Source organism: Xenia sp. Carnegie-2017, unplaced genomic scaffold, assembly GCF_021976095.1.
Source record: "Xenia sp. Carnegie-2017 unplaced genomic scaffold, XeniaSp_v1 HiC_scaffold_41, whole genome shotgun sequence".
NCBI classification, from domain to species: Eukaryota; Metazoa; Cnidaria; class Anthozoa; order Malacalcyonacea; family Xeniidae; genus Xenia; species Xenia sp. Carnegie-2017.
In genome coordinates, this window is record NW_025813506.1 from 867,108 (window position 1) to 882,960 (window position 15,853).

The window sequence follows — 15,853 nt, forward strand, 5'->3', positions numbered from 1 at the left end:
TGTAAGTCCTAGTAAAATTTAAGATATTTTCGTAAACGGAGAAAGCATGTCGGCTGTCAAATGAAGACACTTTACGAGCAAATTTTAATTGCGTTCGGCAAAGTTTCATTGAGTTGAGAGGATGTTGGAAGATTTTGTTTAATATATGGCAGATGCATGTAATTTCTCCACAGTATTATAGTTTGGATGTTGTCGCTTGAACTGAAACATCGTTTTATCAAAAAATGTCTTCAACGACATTCATATTTGAGATTTTAAAAACCGTACTCACATGGGGAAAGAGAGACAGTCGCTATATTGAGTAATGAATGTAATGATCATATGATAATATGTGTCTAGTAATACAAAATAAAAGAAATTCCGAAAAGGGACATCTCGTTTTCTTGATATTCAAGATAGTACACAGGGGCGGATCCAGCAATTTTCGTGACTGATGCAGTACTGTGAGCGCCGAAGGCGCGAGTCCTCTAAGGGGGTCCGGGGGCATGCTCCCCCGGAAAATTTTGAATTTTAGACCCTCGGAAATGTGATTTCCCGCATTTTGACGTTAAAATTTGCAAAAACCTTGGCTTTACTTAGTTAATTAAGTTTTCGTAAATTTCAATAATTTAAAATGAAAATTTTCACTATTAAACAGTTTCATCTTTATTATCAGCTTTCTCAAGTTTCATACCTTCTCAACAACTTTCAATCACGAGGGTATCATTCCAATACACGAGTGATTTCAAAAAGGGAGAAGCATGGCATATTTTTTTTTGTGAAAAGCAAAGAAACTATTTCACAGCACAAAAATAATCATGAGCCGCCTTCTTATATCAAACAAATGAAGCAAACGTTTTTGACCACATTCTTCTAACAGTAGTAAAAGTGATGTGAAAAGAAGGCAAGGACAACTAATGACGTTATTCTCCTATTTGCATTGATATTTCATAATACCACTCCTCCAACAGCAGCAGGAAAAGGAACGTAGATATAGCATAGAAATGTTCACGATGTAATCGTCGTACTAAAGGCAGGCAACAAGTAATAATAAATGTTATTCTTCTTATTTCGTTGATAATATCACTCCTCCAACAACAACAGAAAAAGATACGTAGACATAGCAAAGAAATGTTCAAGATGTAATCATCGTACCAAAGGCAGGCAACAAGTGATGATAAATGTTATTCTTCTTATTTCGTTGATAATATCACTCCTCCAACAACAACAGAAAAAGATACGTAGACATAGCAAAGAAATGTTCAAGATGTAATCATCGTACCAAAGGCAGGCAACAAGTGATGATAAATGTTATTCTTCTTATTTCGTTGATAATATCACTCCTCCAACAACAACAGAAAAGATACGTAGACATAGCAAAGAAATGTTCAAGATGTAATCATCGTACCAAAGGCAGGCAACAAGTGATGATAAATGTCATTCTTCTTATTTCGTTGATAATATCACTCCTCCAACAACAACAGAAAAGATACGTAGACATAGCAAAGAAATGTTCAAGATGTAATCATCGTACCAAAGGCAGGCAACAAGTGATGATAAATGTTATTCTTCTTATTTCGTTGATAATATCACTCCTCCAACAACAACAGAAAAAGATACGTAGACATAGCAAAGAAATGTTCAAGATGTAATCATCGTACCAAAGGCAGGCAACAAGTAATGATAAATGTTATTCTTCTTCTTTCATTGATAATACCACTCCTCCAACAGCAGCAGAAAAGATACGTAGACATAGCAAAGAAATGTTCACGATGTAATCATCGTACCAAAGGCAGGCAACAAGTGATGATAAATGTTATTCTTCTTATTTCGTTGATAATATCACTCCTCCAACAACAACAGAAAAGATACGTAGACATAGCAAAGAAATGTTCAAGATGTAATCATCGTACCAAAGGCAGGCAACAAGTGATGATAAATGTCATTCTTCTTCTTTCATTGACAATATCACTCCTCCAACAACAGCAAGAAAAAGATACGTAGACATAGCAAAGAAATGTTCAAGATGTAATCATCGTATTAAAGGCAGGCAACAAGTAATAATAAATGTTATTCTTTTTTTCGTTGGTAATACCACTCCTCCAACAACAGAAAAAGATACGTAGACATAGCAAAGAAATGTTCAAGATGTAATCATCGTACCAAAGGCAGGCAACAAGTGATGATAAATGTTATTCTTCTTATTTCGTTGATAATATCACTCCTCCAACAACAACAGAAAAAGATACGTAGACATAGCAAAGAAATGTTCAAGATGTAATCATCGTAACAAAGGCAGGCAACAAGTAATAATAAATGTTATTCTTTTTTTTTCATTGATAATACCACTCCTCCAACAGCAGGAAAAGATACGTAGACATAGCAAAGAAATGTTCAAGATGTAATCATCGTATTAAAGGCAGGCAACAAGTAATAATAAATGTTATTCTTTTTTTCGTTGGTAATACTACTCCTATAATCCAATGCATTGTAAATCACAGCATAGGCATCAAGAATTCCGTCAAGAGATTTTATTCCCTCTACCTAACAAGTTGTGGATGGTGACTTCAACTTTTTGAATTTTAAGCCATATTCGATCATTTTTTCGCCAAGATACTGCGAAACCCAACATGTTTTTTACTGGCAAAAGTGAGCAAGCTTTGGCAACCACCAAGATTAGCCGATGACTGGATTAGAAAAGCCAAAGTTATCAATCATCATTTATAACTTCACGCAAGATAATTCTCCTTGGATGTTTTTTTGCAAATAAATCGATAACCTCGTCAATATCAAGCGGGATTTCGCGATGGACATTTAACATAGCTAAAGCACTTAATCGACTTTCTGACATGGAATTTCGCAAATATGTTTTAAGTCGTCTTAGGGTAGAAACGGATCGTTCACATGTACAAGTAGTTACTGGAATTGTTGCGAATATTAGAAAACCAGTTAATATGTTAGGAAAAGAGGCCTTGTCTGCAAACTTCAAAACATCGCCGAGGTTAGACGGCAAGCTATCTTTAGATAAACGACATTTTTCAAACCACATTTCAAGCTCGGTGGGAAGAAGACGAGGCTGGGGCAGGTCGTCTTTATATTTGTTAAGAAACTGAGAAAATCTTTCTTTCCATCCCTCTGGATTCGACAAAACATTTTTTGGCATTCCATATGTGGCATCCAAAATGTTCAAGTTTCTTTCAGAAAAGCGTTTTTTAATTTCCGAAATAAGATGATCCAGGAAAGGAATGGACGCAACCCTACGATAATACTCCAAAATGGACTCTGCTGGAGTATTGGGTCTGTGACTCTGTAAACGAGTTGTTCGTGGCTTAGAAGGAAGAGTACCAACAAGGTCAGCAGCATTCTTGAACCACGTTTCATGCTTTCTTTCAATATCAGATCGGAACCTCTCCAACATAACGAACAAAAGAGAAACCTTTTCACGAGCTGCATTTGTATCTAGACTAGAATCTTGTAACTGAACAGTAAGTGGTCTGGTTATCTCCAGAAAGCCGGAAACAATTACAAGGACCAAAATAAATTGAAAATTGTCGATGCTGTGATAGAGACCGTTAGCTTTTTCAGTTGATCCGTCATTCCAGTGCCCGTCAACATTATCCTTGATTTCGTCTAAACATTGAACAATAGCCGGGAAAGCTTCGATAAAATTTAATAAACCGTCAATCCTTGCCACCCACCTGGTCTTACAAACGTCGATAATAACTTTGTGACGGCAGTTGGGCAGTTCTTTCTTAATTATCTTCTTTAGCAAATCAAAACGTTTTGGGGAAAATCGAAAGAACTCGGACGTCACACGAACTGCATCCATCATATTTCGTACGAACTGTTCTTTACAAGATGATGCAATACAAAGATTAAGAATATGCGAATTACAATGCACATACACTGCTTTCTCTTGAATAGCTATTATTCGGGCTGCTGCACCAGAATAGTTACCGGCCATGTTCCCTGCTCCATCATAGCCTTGACCACGACAATAATCAATTGACAATTCTAAACGTTTAAGGTGTTTTAAAATTGCATTAGCTACTGCTTCACCAGATAGGCCCTCTGTGCATGGAATAAATCCAAGGAAATCTTCACGAATTAAGAAATGCTTGTCCACAAAGCGAATAACCAAAGACATCTGTTCGATATTTGCACAATCTGTGGCTTCATCCATCAAGATAGAAAAATACTTTGCATGTTTAACCTCTTCAACTATTCTAGATGATAGCATGTCTCCACAAATTTCGATCAACTGATTCGGTGTTGTCTTTGATCTATAAGTCGCATTACGTGGAGCAGCGTCGAGATAATCATTTAAAGAAGAATTTCCACACCTGGCACCATATTTTAAAATTTCTTGGAAGTTACCAGTGTTCACATTGGCCTGTTCAATGAATTTAGAATCATCTCTGTGTCCTCTTAATGCGATGTTTTGCCGACCACAAAGTAAAATAGCATCAACTATAGGTCGCAATCTTTCCCTGTTTTTCTTGATTTGATCATGTCGAATTGAATTAAGCTGACAATCGATGGGCACAGACCTTTGCTCCATTGCCTCTTTAAAATGAGAGAAACGAATGGTGGCTGTTTTGTGTACTTGCGATTTCTTATTATGATCACGAAATCGCTGCAAAGCTACGTTCCATGTTTTAAAAGGTTCTTTAAATAGTTGTTTTAGTTTAGAAGCATTGTGAGTGGACTCGCCCCCAAAAAGAACACAATTTAAACAGAAAGCACCATCAACTCTGGCAGAGTATGCTAACCACGAAAATTCGGTCATGTTTAACCAGTCATATTGAAACTTTCTTCGACCACTACCTTTAATGATGGTTACAGGAAATCGTAAGTTGACTCGGGTTTCCAGAGATTACAAATCAAAGCGTATTTATCTTGGTCAGTCAAAGGAGCAGACAAATTCACGAAGTTTGAAATATCGTAGCGATATCCAGTAACAACATCTAAAGCATGGGAGTTTGAAGTGTTTGAGGATACTATTTCCACTACAGAAGGCACAATTCTCCTTTCGAACAGTGTTTTAGTGGTGGGCTCCTCCAATATCTTTCTTCTTTTTGTCATGACTTGGTCAAGAGAAGTTTGCTTGAACTTTTTTTTTGAACTGGCTGGTTTGACACTTATTTGTGTTTCCTTATGTGGTGAGACATCTTGGAAAGCTGACAGGGACTCGTTAGCGTTTTAATGAAACTGGTGGACAAGATTTCAGGAAAATACATATTTAGGAGATAAGGAGTAAAAATAGTGCTTCATCACTAATGCAAATGTTGGATTTTTGCGACAGAGAGGTACATAATGATTGTTTGCTTTTGGGGCATTCTTCTTTTCTAAATAGTCCACTGGTTGAAATGCACAACGAAAGATGTGTATTTTGTCAGTCTCTTTTGCCAATTCAAACATCTCCCTTGGTTGGATAGTGCAATTAAACATAATTGAAAGAGAATCCATAACATCAGAAGAAGAAATGGGATAATAAGACTCAATAGGAAGTCTGATGACGCTTGACAATGACATCAAACACAGGAAAGATGAATAAACTTGATCATTAGCATTTCTACAAAGTTCTTCAAAATAGCCTTTTCTGATCTTTTTATCAAAACATTCAAGTGCAGCATCAGATAGACACATAGCAAATGCATTTTCCTTACAACTAAACGCACCTTGCTTATGCTGCTGTTCAATCAAAGGATGGGAAGAATAATAAGGTATATTCATAAACAATTCTATGCTTGTAAGGCATCGAAGAGTGGTGGCTAAGGTTTCATCACCACACATTGCAATGGAGCATGAATTATAAAGACAATTACCATCACCAGAAGTCCTATATTTTGATATAACAATGGAATAAGTGCAAATTATCAAATGACATAGAAATAAAACATTATGTTTTACAGAGTTTATAAGTTATGACAGCAATACATTAACTGCAATTATTTTTACAGGGAAGACACATGATATGTATCTGCATCAAAATTACGTCCTTTAAATCTATGCCTGCATTATAAATATAACCACAATCATTACTTAGATTAAAATATCAGCATTTATCTAAATAACCTATCCATATAGTAGAAGCCGTAAAGACATAAGCAAATCCAGGAATGAGTCATTTCACATTAAAACTTAAATTTCAAATGCTCTTGGGTTTGTCCATACCACCACCACATATGTGGGAAGTGACAAACAAATGTATTTAAATACAAATGATACAAACCACACAATATAAATAATATTAAATACAACATTAAAGGCATGTGCATTAAGAAGTCATAGAGCCTTTGAGTCTGCAGATTACAGATCTACTGTGCAAATTTATTTGCAAAATTGACACAATAACAATTTATTTGCACAGTTGCATACAGTACATCACAAAGTCTAGTCAATTATAAAATTTGTCGAATTTTTCTAGTGAAATCCAGTGTGGCACGTATTACTTATTAACTTACTAACTTTATTGGGAAGTGATTTATGCAGCGTAATTCCTGACTTCGAGGGAACTGCAGTTTTGAAAATTGACATATATGAACATGCTGTATGTCGCCCACTCTCGTTTTACTCAATTTGGCTGCAATAACTCTCTCGCATTCTTGCCGAAGTGATGAAATCCCACTCATTCTTGCCTTTTCGTCATAGGAAGGCGGTTTATTCAACAAACTGCGCAGTTGCTTTAACGTATCGTAAGATGACATTTTGAATGTTTCCAAATTAGCACAATTAAGTTGTCCATACACCAAAATTAAGTCATAAAAAGCAAATTACGCAATTGTATCGAACTGTTGCCACTGTCACTGTTGCTGTGATTTGTGATATGATTGGTTAAGCAACGCTCGACTGTTGCCACAATTAGCAATGTGATTGGGTTAGCACGTCTGGCTGTAGCCAAAGCTCGCTAAATTAAGCAACAAACTGTTGCCGATTTCATCATAATCCATTCAGTGTGATTTTGAACGATGCGATCGCGTTTAGATGATTTATAGGCACATACTTCATGTTAGTCTTTGTATAACCTTAATTTAACGAAGTACAACTTGCACTACGCATGAATGCAAAATTGCGAACCCGATAAATCGTTTTATGCGATTTTTATGGGACTGATATTTTTTGCAAAATTCTGACTGTTGCCTTTGCAACGTTTGCAACAGTCTAAATCCGCCCCTGGTACAAGAGTTTGAAACAAAAGATGGTGTAATATTTCGTCTTTATTCCAATGACATCATCAGACTTATAGTTTACAATGCAGGCTGCGAAACTTTTATATAATATTTACAAGCGGAAATGACAGTTATGTAATTAGAGAACTATAAGACTAAACAATCAGGCAGTATACTTACATTAAAATAGAGATAATTTCTTACAGGCCTTGAGACCACGATTAAGTTGTGGCATATTGCGTTTTATCAAAAGCGCTTCTAAGATGAGAAGTTGATTAGGATTATTATTATTAAAGCGATATAAGATTTTGGAGTTACTTGCAATCAAATTACAAGGATTAAGTGGCACGCGTGCAAGATCGGGGTCGGAGTCCATGTCAGGAAGTGAGAAAAGGTGTGAGATATAGTTGGCGTTTGGAAAATGAGTAAATGTTGTGAGATAGCACAAGAATTATTGTAATTAGTGGCATGTTGGGTTAGTCTTGTGTGTAGGTTTCGTTCAGTTTTGCCTATGTATGTATCAGGGGCGGATCTAGGATTTTTCAAACATCAGTCATAAAACGTCGGAGGCGCTCGGCACCTGAGGGGGGATCCGAGGCGTTCTCCCCTGGGAAATTTTGAATTTCAGAGACTTGGAAATGCCATTTTCAGCGATTTAGAGCAATACAAAATGCATTTTGTGGGCATCGTTTTTGCGTAAAAACAACACATTTTGCTACGTTCCTTTCAAAAAAAACTGAAATAAACAATACTTGAATGTTTCGCCAAATATTTAAGCTCATTATTATGCCAATTATATAGCTCATTACCTTGTCTAGGAACATAAAATTTGTTTTAATAATGATATTCGAAAAAAGATATTGTCTTTAAAAATTTCTACCAAATTGTCAGGCATAGATACCCCTAGAGATCCCCATTCAAACCTCTATGTAATGAGTTAAGTTAGAAATTTGGTACAACAAGGGACAGTTTATACATGTAGAAAAGCTCAGACTTGAAACCATGCAAGTTTATTGTAACCAAGTCAATAGCCCTTTGGAATTTATGGCAAACAATCTGGTATGAGCCGTAGATCAACAAACCTTGACATCTCACATGAGGTGTTCAGTTAGAAAAGGGGACAATATGTGACATGCCACAACATTTCATGTATGTGAAATACTCAAGTTTAATACCATTCCAGTCAAACCGTCAAAATAAAAAGCTTCAAGGATCAGAAAAGACTTAAAATCAAAGGTTATAGTAAACAGCTTCTCATGTAATCAATGTTAGTTTTCTCAAATCTTAAACAATGTGTAGTATAACTGTCCAATGATTGAATGATCAATGATCATAAACTGAAAAGCCCCAAACATTTGTTTATGATAAAATAAATAATAGTATGGCGCCTTATGGCTACAGATTTTTTGTCCACTGAAATATATTTGCAGGAATGTACGATTTCGCTGCCATATAACGGCCACGATTCCCCAAGCACTAAAGAAATCGTAGCTAAAAGTCCTTCGGCAACAACAATTTTAGAAGGATCAATCTGCTTACCATACGCCATATTGACATAAATCGCATCACATACTCGCATAAATTGACTTTGATATTTTACATTCATGCATACACTTCAGTTGTCCTTTACTTACGATTTTGGATGTAAATTTCTGCTGATAAAACTCAAAACAATGTTGGCTTGCTTTTGAACATCAATGACTGAAATGTCGCTCACGAGATCGTCTTTGCCAAGCATTTACAATTCATCCATAAATTTTTCACCCTCTTCAAAAAATTAACAGTTTGGACAGCAGCATTCATGTCAATAAATGAATTTGTAAAAGATTTCCATAAATTCCATCTGGTTGTAGTTTACTTTCTATCATGCTTTAGAAAATTACAATGAAACGATCAAACATTCAATTCAGACAGTGAGCTTGACTATGTTAGTTCAGTTGGCTATCAGTCGAAATCGGTCAAACCAATAACAGTAAGACAAAAATTTAAACGAACCAATTACACGATAGCAATTGGACTTCCTTATAGGTCCGGCCAACCCGCTTATCGGTCGAGATTATTCCAGATCGTCCACAGATCTGGCTATTGACCAATGGAATGGCTTAAACAAGCATTCTTGAACTCCGTTATGGGTCGAACCAGTCGAGCCATCCCGCTTATCAGTCAGCCAGTTAATATATAATTCTAGATATGTTTTTATCTACTGATCTGTTTACTATGGTGGTATTTGTATAAGTTTTCATACATAAAAGAGAATTTTGACGATGAAATCCAAAGGATTACAGAACGAAAATTTAATGATCAAAAAAAATTGTAATCATTAAATTTGATAAATAATTTTTGAACTACAAACATCAGTCGCGTGACTGATTTGATATACCCTAGATCCGCCCCTGGTATGTATGACCACAACCTGGACATTTAAATTCATATACAACATTGGCTTTAGAGAGTTCCGGAATTTTGTACTTTTTGGGACAGAAAATTGATGTCTTTTTTGTTTCATATATAACTATGCGTTTGATAGAGATTTTTAAGCTACGGCGAATTTTACGAAGAAGATTGAAAACCAAACGTTCACCCTGTTTGCCTAGATATGGTATTCTAATAAAAATTTTGCGAAGGTCATTCTCAGTATTTTGTTTGGGGGGTTATTTTTAGCTATGATTTTGGTTTTGCGTTTATGAATCAAGAATTTCCGGACTGTAAGAGGGAAACCATTCCATGACATAAAAGACTTGAGTGCTTGAATTTGTTTTTTGAATAATGTTTGGTTAGAACATATTTTAAATGCGCGAAAAAATAGGGAATTTATCCAAGTAGTTTTGCGGTTGAAAGGTTCGAAACTTGAAAAATGTGTATATTGGCCAGTATGAGTTGTTTTACGGATTATATCAATATCGCCATCAAGTTGTTCATAAAGAATACCTTTGCAAGAAAATATAGTTTTGGTGCATGAATCAATAAGTTTTTTGAGTGTTGATTTTCGGAGTGTGGTATTAATAATATTTTGTTTGTAAATGCGATCTAGTACAATATTGATGGTTTTACGCAAAGCCACGTTGGTGAAAAGAGATTCAACATCAAAAGAGACAAACTTATAACCTTGGGAAAATAGATCTTTAGGTATAGATTTAATAGCACCAGTAGCATCGAAAGAGTCTTGTAATGAAAATTTATTTAGGGTGAGTGGATTCAAAAGGTTTGCAATGAATTTGCCTACGTTGTAGTGTGGTGTGTTTGTGGTGTCAATTATTGGTCGTAACTTAGGTAATGTGTCAAATTGTTTGTGCGTTTTAGGTAGTCCATGTGCTCTGGCAAAGTGCGCATGAGTAGGTCGTAAGAAAGTATGTTCAGTTTCATTGATCTCACCCCGTTTAAGTGTGCATAGATAGGACTGTAGAGTGGAGAGTCTACTAGAAGTAAGGTCGCTTGAAATACGCTTAAAATAATGAAATACGGTCGCTTGAAATACGCTTAATAGTAAACAAGGTCGCTTGAAATACGCTTAATAGTGTCCCTTAATTTGTGTTATTGCGTGTATGTTGTTATATTCAAGTTATTATAAGGTCAATGAATAGTATTTTCCCAAATAGGTTATTTCTTTTCTTAAATATTCACTGCCCCATAATAGTAATATGTATTTGAAATGTAATGTCCAGATTGATTTATAGCAGAATGAAGGAGATAGTCCAATGACAAGTATCCATGATTATTGTTGTGCCAAAATTAAAGACATATTGAATGGAAGATTGAAGAAGTTGAATTAACAAACTACTGATGACAATATTGGCATGATGACTACATAAAAAATTGAAGGAAAGCAAAGAAAAGATATTGCAAGACCGCTTTCGACTGAAGAAGAAAATGATGTATATGATTGAATCTGCCTTGTTCCCAATGGGGGATATAAAGAATATGAAGCCAAATGGATTGTTTGTCTGAATAGTACTGAGGCTCACATGGATTACACATTTGACGAGATTTGTGTCTTGTGTCATTGAATTCCATCCCTGGTTTTGTTTACCTATTAATGTTTTGATCGATTATGTTCAACTCAAACTTTCTATATCTTAATAAATAAAAAATCCTAGATTTATTGAGCATTCGAAATCATGTTTACAAATGAAATTATATGATCCATCAAGGAGATGATTGCATTTTCAGAAGAAGCATTCAAATATCTCAAGACAAACTGGTTTAAAGCAGTTCAAACTCCCTCCTCCCGTGAGCGATATACTCATAAGATGGAGTTTGCAATATCATGCGGAAAATAGATCAACGAAAGTGGCAACGATTTTTATGACGCTGAAAGATTTTGACAGCGATTCATGAGCATGACTAATAAATTTTTACGACATAGCTTTACATACATATACCCCTGACAATTTTTTGTATTCATTTATCGCTACTATCAAACGTTTTTATGGAAAACGATAGTGTAGATCAAAAAGTGTTTCCTTTCTCTTTTCTTAAAGTATTCGACAGTTGATAAATTTGCAACAGAATAAATTCCAGTTAGCCCTTAGGCAGGATTGGGCAAGTTCTTTTTCGTACAATAGACAAGCACGTGCAGTTGATTGTTCCTTGTCAACTATTGCAAAACTAATTGAGTTTTTGCAACTTTTGATAATTTTAGTCAGTGATCTATAACGGCTCGCTATTTTGCATAGGGAGTAACCATGTTACACTGAAATGATGGGGAATTCTTGATGATACTTTCAACGTTATGTTCATCTATCGAATGTTGTTGAATTATAGTTCCAAGTTTCAAGAAGATTTAATGAAGTACACATTTTTTAATTTACTTGCCCTCTTACAGTTTTACATCGCGGTATCATTTATTTTTATTTTCAGAGTCTTTATTACAATCTTAATTAACTGTTCAAGGACTGATTAATACAACGAAAATTAATAAATCTTGTTGAAAAAGTTCATTGTCTCTTGCTTCAGTTTGTCTTTTTGTTCTGTCAAAAATATGTTTCTCCAGTCCTTGCACGTATACTTGATAAATTCTAGCCCGTTTACTTTAAGAGAAAGGTCACTTAAACTGTCGAAGAACGATTTCATTACATCTTCTTCATTAATTTCGAATGTAGCAATAGAGACCTTAAGATCTAGGACGTCAGTGGTCTAGGACGGCTAACGGAAGTAAATAGGAAAAAAAATTTTCAAATGCGCATGCGTTTGTCAAAATGCACCTTCGTCCACCTTATGTCGACGACGTGAATTTAGCAGTTTGGCGTCGAATCTGGAACGCGACATGAGAAGCAACATTTTTGTTGCTTTAGAGTTATCTTTCTCAGAGTAAGTATGATTTATGTTTTTCTTCTGTTTGGTTAATGAATCACTCCAGTATTTGAGTATTTTTAAGCTTGTTAATGCCTATAACGTTTTACGCAATAGCCTGCCTAAAGCCCGGCGCACACGAGAGCTATGTGCTTAGCAAAATGTCATTCGTGTCAAGTGGCGCGAGCAAGTTGCTCTCGTGTGCGCGTACTGTTTCCGACGAAATTCTGTGTCATTTTCTGATTCCGAAGAACAAGACGAAATAGCACTTTTATGCCTGTTGCTAATTCGCCGTAGACGCAGGCGTTTACCAGCTTCTTGTCGTAAAACATGGACGAAGCGGTGGATTATGAGACGAGAAGCGCAAGGCGCATTTAATAACCTCATACGAGAATTAAATGCCGAAGATCCTGAAAAATTTCGGCAGTTTCATCGGGTGGACAGGAAGTCATTTGAAGAAATTTTGGGATTTGTTCACGAAGCAATTGTTAAAAGGGACACAACCATGCGAAATGCTATTACTCCAAGAGAACGCTTATCAGTTACTCTTCGTTATTTGGCAACTGGTATGTGCTTTACTAGTTGACAAGTGTTCTGCAAATAAGAAAATGCCTCTGTGTTGTTTAAAACATTAGTAAGAACATCATTATTATGTTAATGATTCTCCAGCTACTGAAATATTAGGGAACATGTGTTATATGAAAAATTTGTTTTTATTTTTATGTACTTTTGCCAAATTGAAGCAATCACTCATCAGTAATTCAGTAAAACAAGGTTAATCTAACCTTGAGGCAATGAGAAAATTATGGACGTAACAAAACTATTCATTTAGGTGAAACATTTAGAAGCTTGTCCTTTACATTCCGCATGGGCGAAAGAACTGTTTCTGCAATAATAGAAGAAACATTTATTGCAATATACTTTAACATGAGAAGTAAATTTCTGAAGGTAAAGTATTTCTCCCGAGAACAACTTTTATCAAAAAAATAAACTGTATACCTCATATATAATCAACATATAAATAATTTTTTACTTCTTGTTTGGGTGCATTAATTATTATTATTCAATTGTTATGCATATCATTTCCTTGAAACTCGGGACTACTAGGCAAAAAATCTTGTTGAGGCATAAAAAGACTGGCATCAGAATTAATATGCTCTCTTCGTGCAGGCCATGTAGCTCCTCGAATTTGATGGTTTGGGTAAAAACCACTTAAAGTACGACTGCTGGCAGGGTCAACATTAACTGATTGGCACATTGGTTGCCAGTTTGGTTGTCTTGTCAGAGAATTCAGCTGATTTGTTTCATTTAGCCCTAACATTCCCATTTGCGCTTGAAATAAAATATTATTTATTTTATTTTGGGCCAAATGTCTGACTTTTGGATCAAACTCAGCTAACGTTTGGGATACATATTGCCCAAAAACACTAATGGCATTATCACTTCTATTGCTATCTTTTTTTTGCCTTTTCTTTTGTCTTTCACAAAGTGATTGGGTCAAACCACTGAGCAAGTTTAACTCTTCCTCTGCATGTCTTTTTCTTGCTCTTTTACTGCATGACTTTCTTGAACTCATGCTAGTGATACTAGCACCATCATCTGCATCTTCATCAAGAACGCTTGATGATTCTGGGATATCGTCATGAGAACTCTCTTCATCTACCAGCGAACACTCGTGTGATTGATGAGGTGAATCATCATCATCATCAGGTGGTGATAGCTAAAAAGTGAATTTAAATTAATATTAGTTATCTTTGATTTTCAGACTCCATCCACAAAAAGAGAATGGCTAGACGTATCTGAAGAGTTTCAAACAAAATGGAACTAACCATTTTGTATAGGTGCAATTGATGGAAAGCATGTTGCTATTCAAAATCCAATTCATGGGGGCTCTGAGTTTTACAACTACAAACACTTCTACAGTGTATTATTTTTGGCTATAGTTGATATAAACTACAAGTTTATATATATTGAAGCAGGAGCAGCTGGACGTGGGGGAGATGCTGGGATTTTCAATGACTCAGCTTTCATTAATGCTTTTAAGAGTAATTCTTTAGATCTACCTCCTCCATCAACTATTGAAGGGATTTCTGAAAAAATAAGCTATCATTTAGTGGGGCGTGATGCTTTTGCTCTAACAACAAATATGATGAAACCATATCCTCATCGGTCTTTGAATAAACAGCAAAGGGTGTTCAATTACCGTTTATCTCGAGCAAGAAGGGTTGCAGAAAATGCATTTGGGATTTTTGCCCACAGATTCCGTGTTTTCCTTTCAACAATTACATTAAGTCCTGAAAAAGTGACCTATTTAATATTAGCTACATGCTGCCTACACAACTACCTAATTGATAAACACAAACACACCTACACCAGTGCTGCTGATGTTGAACAGAATGACTGTACATTTTCGAATGGATTGTGGCGAGAAGACACTTCAATGGTGAGACTAAATCACTCAACTAACAGAAACTCATCACGACATGGTAAACATCAACGCATTCTTCTAACCAACTTCTTTTCTGGCTGTGGTTCAGTCCCATGGCAAAATGACATGATATAACTTTGTTTGAATTTATGAATATATTTATTGCTTGTGTCAAAACTTGCAAATATTTTCGGGTACTTAATAAATAGATTCAATTGATGCTACCATCTGTTTTTCATTCATACATAAACATTACTAATGTCAAACATAGCTTCGTGTTAAGTGCATAAACAATATGTTACACAAAATACTTACAGGATCGAGCGATAAAATCGAACGTCTTGTTGCTATGTGTGGCTCAAGAAATTTTAACTTGTCCAACAGCCAACGTGTTCTTTTCGATAAATTTTGCCTGGCACTTCCGCTGCGTTGTGGCTTCTTTGCTTTTGTGTAGCTATTACGTAAGGCTTCCAAACGTAATTTCACCCATTCAACTAAAGCCAGTAATGCATTTAATTTGAAATATATCAAAACGCAATGCCCTGCTGAATGTATAAATAACAAATACCAATTATACCATCACCTGATTGAGATAATTTTTCCGCTATTTCCTCAAAAGCAGATTCTCTTTTGTCTCGGTTTCTAAAATCTGCTGGCCGAACGTCGTATAGGCATGGGTAATCAGGCCAGAGATCAACTAGTTTATCCTCCAAAATTGCTCCTTCGACTAAATCGTGTTGTTCTGCCTGGACCGCCATTTTGGTTTAATATAAGATTTATTGAGCATGCGCTGTGATGAAAACACAAAAGCAATTTGCTTCAAGACGCCGCACACGGACAAATCGACAAAGCATTTCGCCACGCGTGGCAAAAAATATCAAACATGTTTGATATTTGCCAGTTCTGCCAGGAAAGGCAAAAGTCGTCGGAAACAGTACGCGCACACGAGAGCAACTTGCTCGCGCCACTTGACACGAATGACATT

General features: G+C 35.8%; 2 protein-coding genes across 2 annotated transcripts in view; both read right to left on the minus strand.

The window, feature by feature from the left end:
• Positions 1–15,853, minus strand: part of LOC124456030 (UPF0705 protein C11orf49 homolog) — a 56,002-nt gene that overhangs the window by 31,992 nt on the left and 8,157 nt on the right. The window lies entirely within an intron of this gene.
• On the minus strand, positions 13,470–14,359 carry LOC124456031. Its single transcript, XM_047006576.1, has 3 exons — positions 14,270–14,359; positions 13,819–14,160; positions 13,470–13,601 (listed from the first exon to the last, which is right to left on the minus strand). The coding sequence occupies exons 1-3, from the start codon at positions 14,270–14,272 to the stop codon at positions 13,500–13,502; spliced, it is 447 nt and encodes a 148-aa protein (XP_046862532.1). The 5' UTR covers positions 14,273–14,359; the 3' UTR covers positions 13,470–13,499.

Coding starts and splice junctions, on each gene's coding strand:
- LOC124456031 (XM_047006576.1), bottom strand. Junction 13,602..13,818: donor TAGCTGAGTTTGATCCAAAA/GTCAGACATTTG, acceptor GGCCTGCACGAA/GAGAGCATATTAATTCTGAT.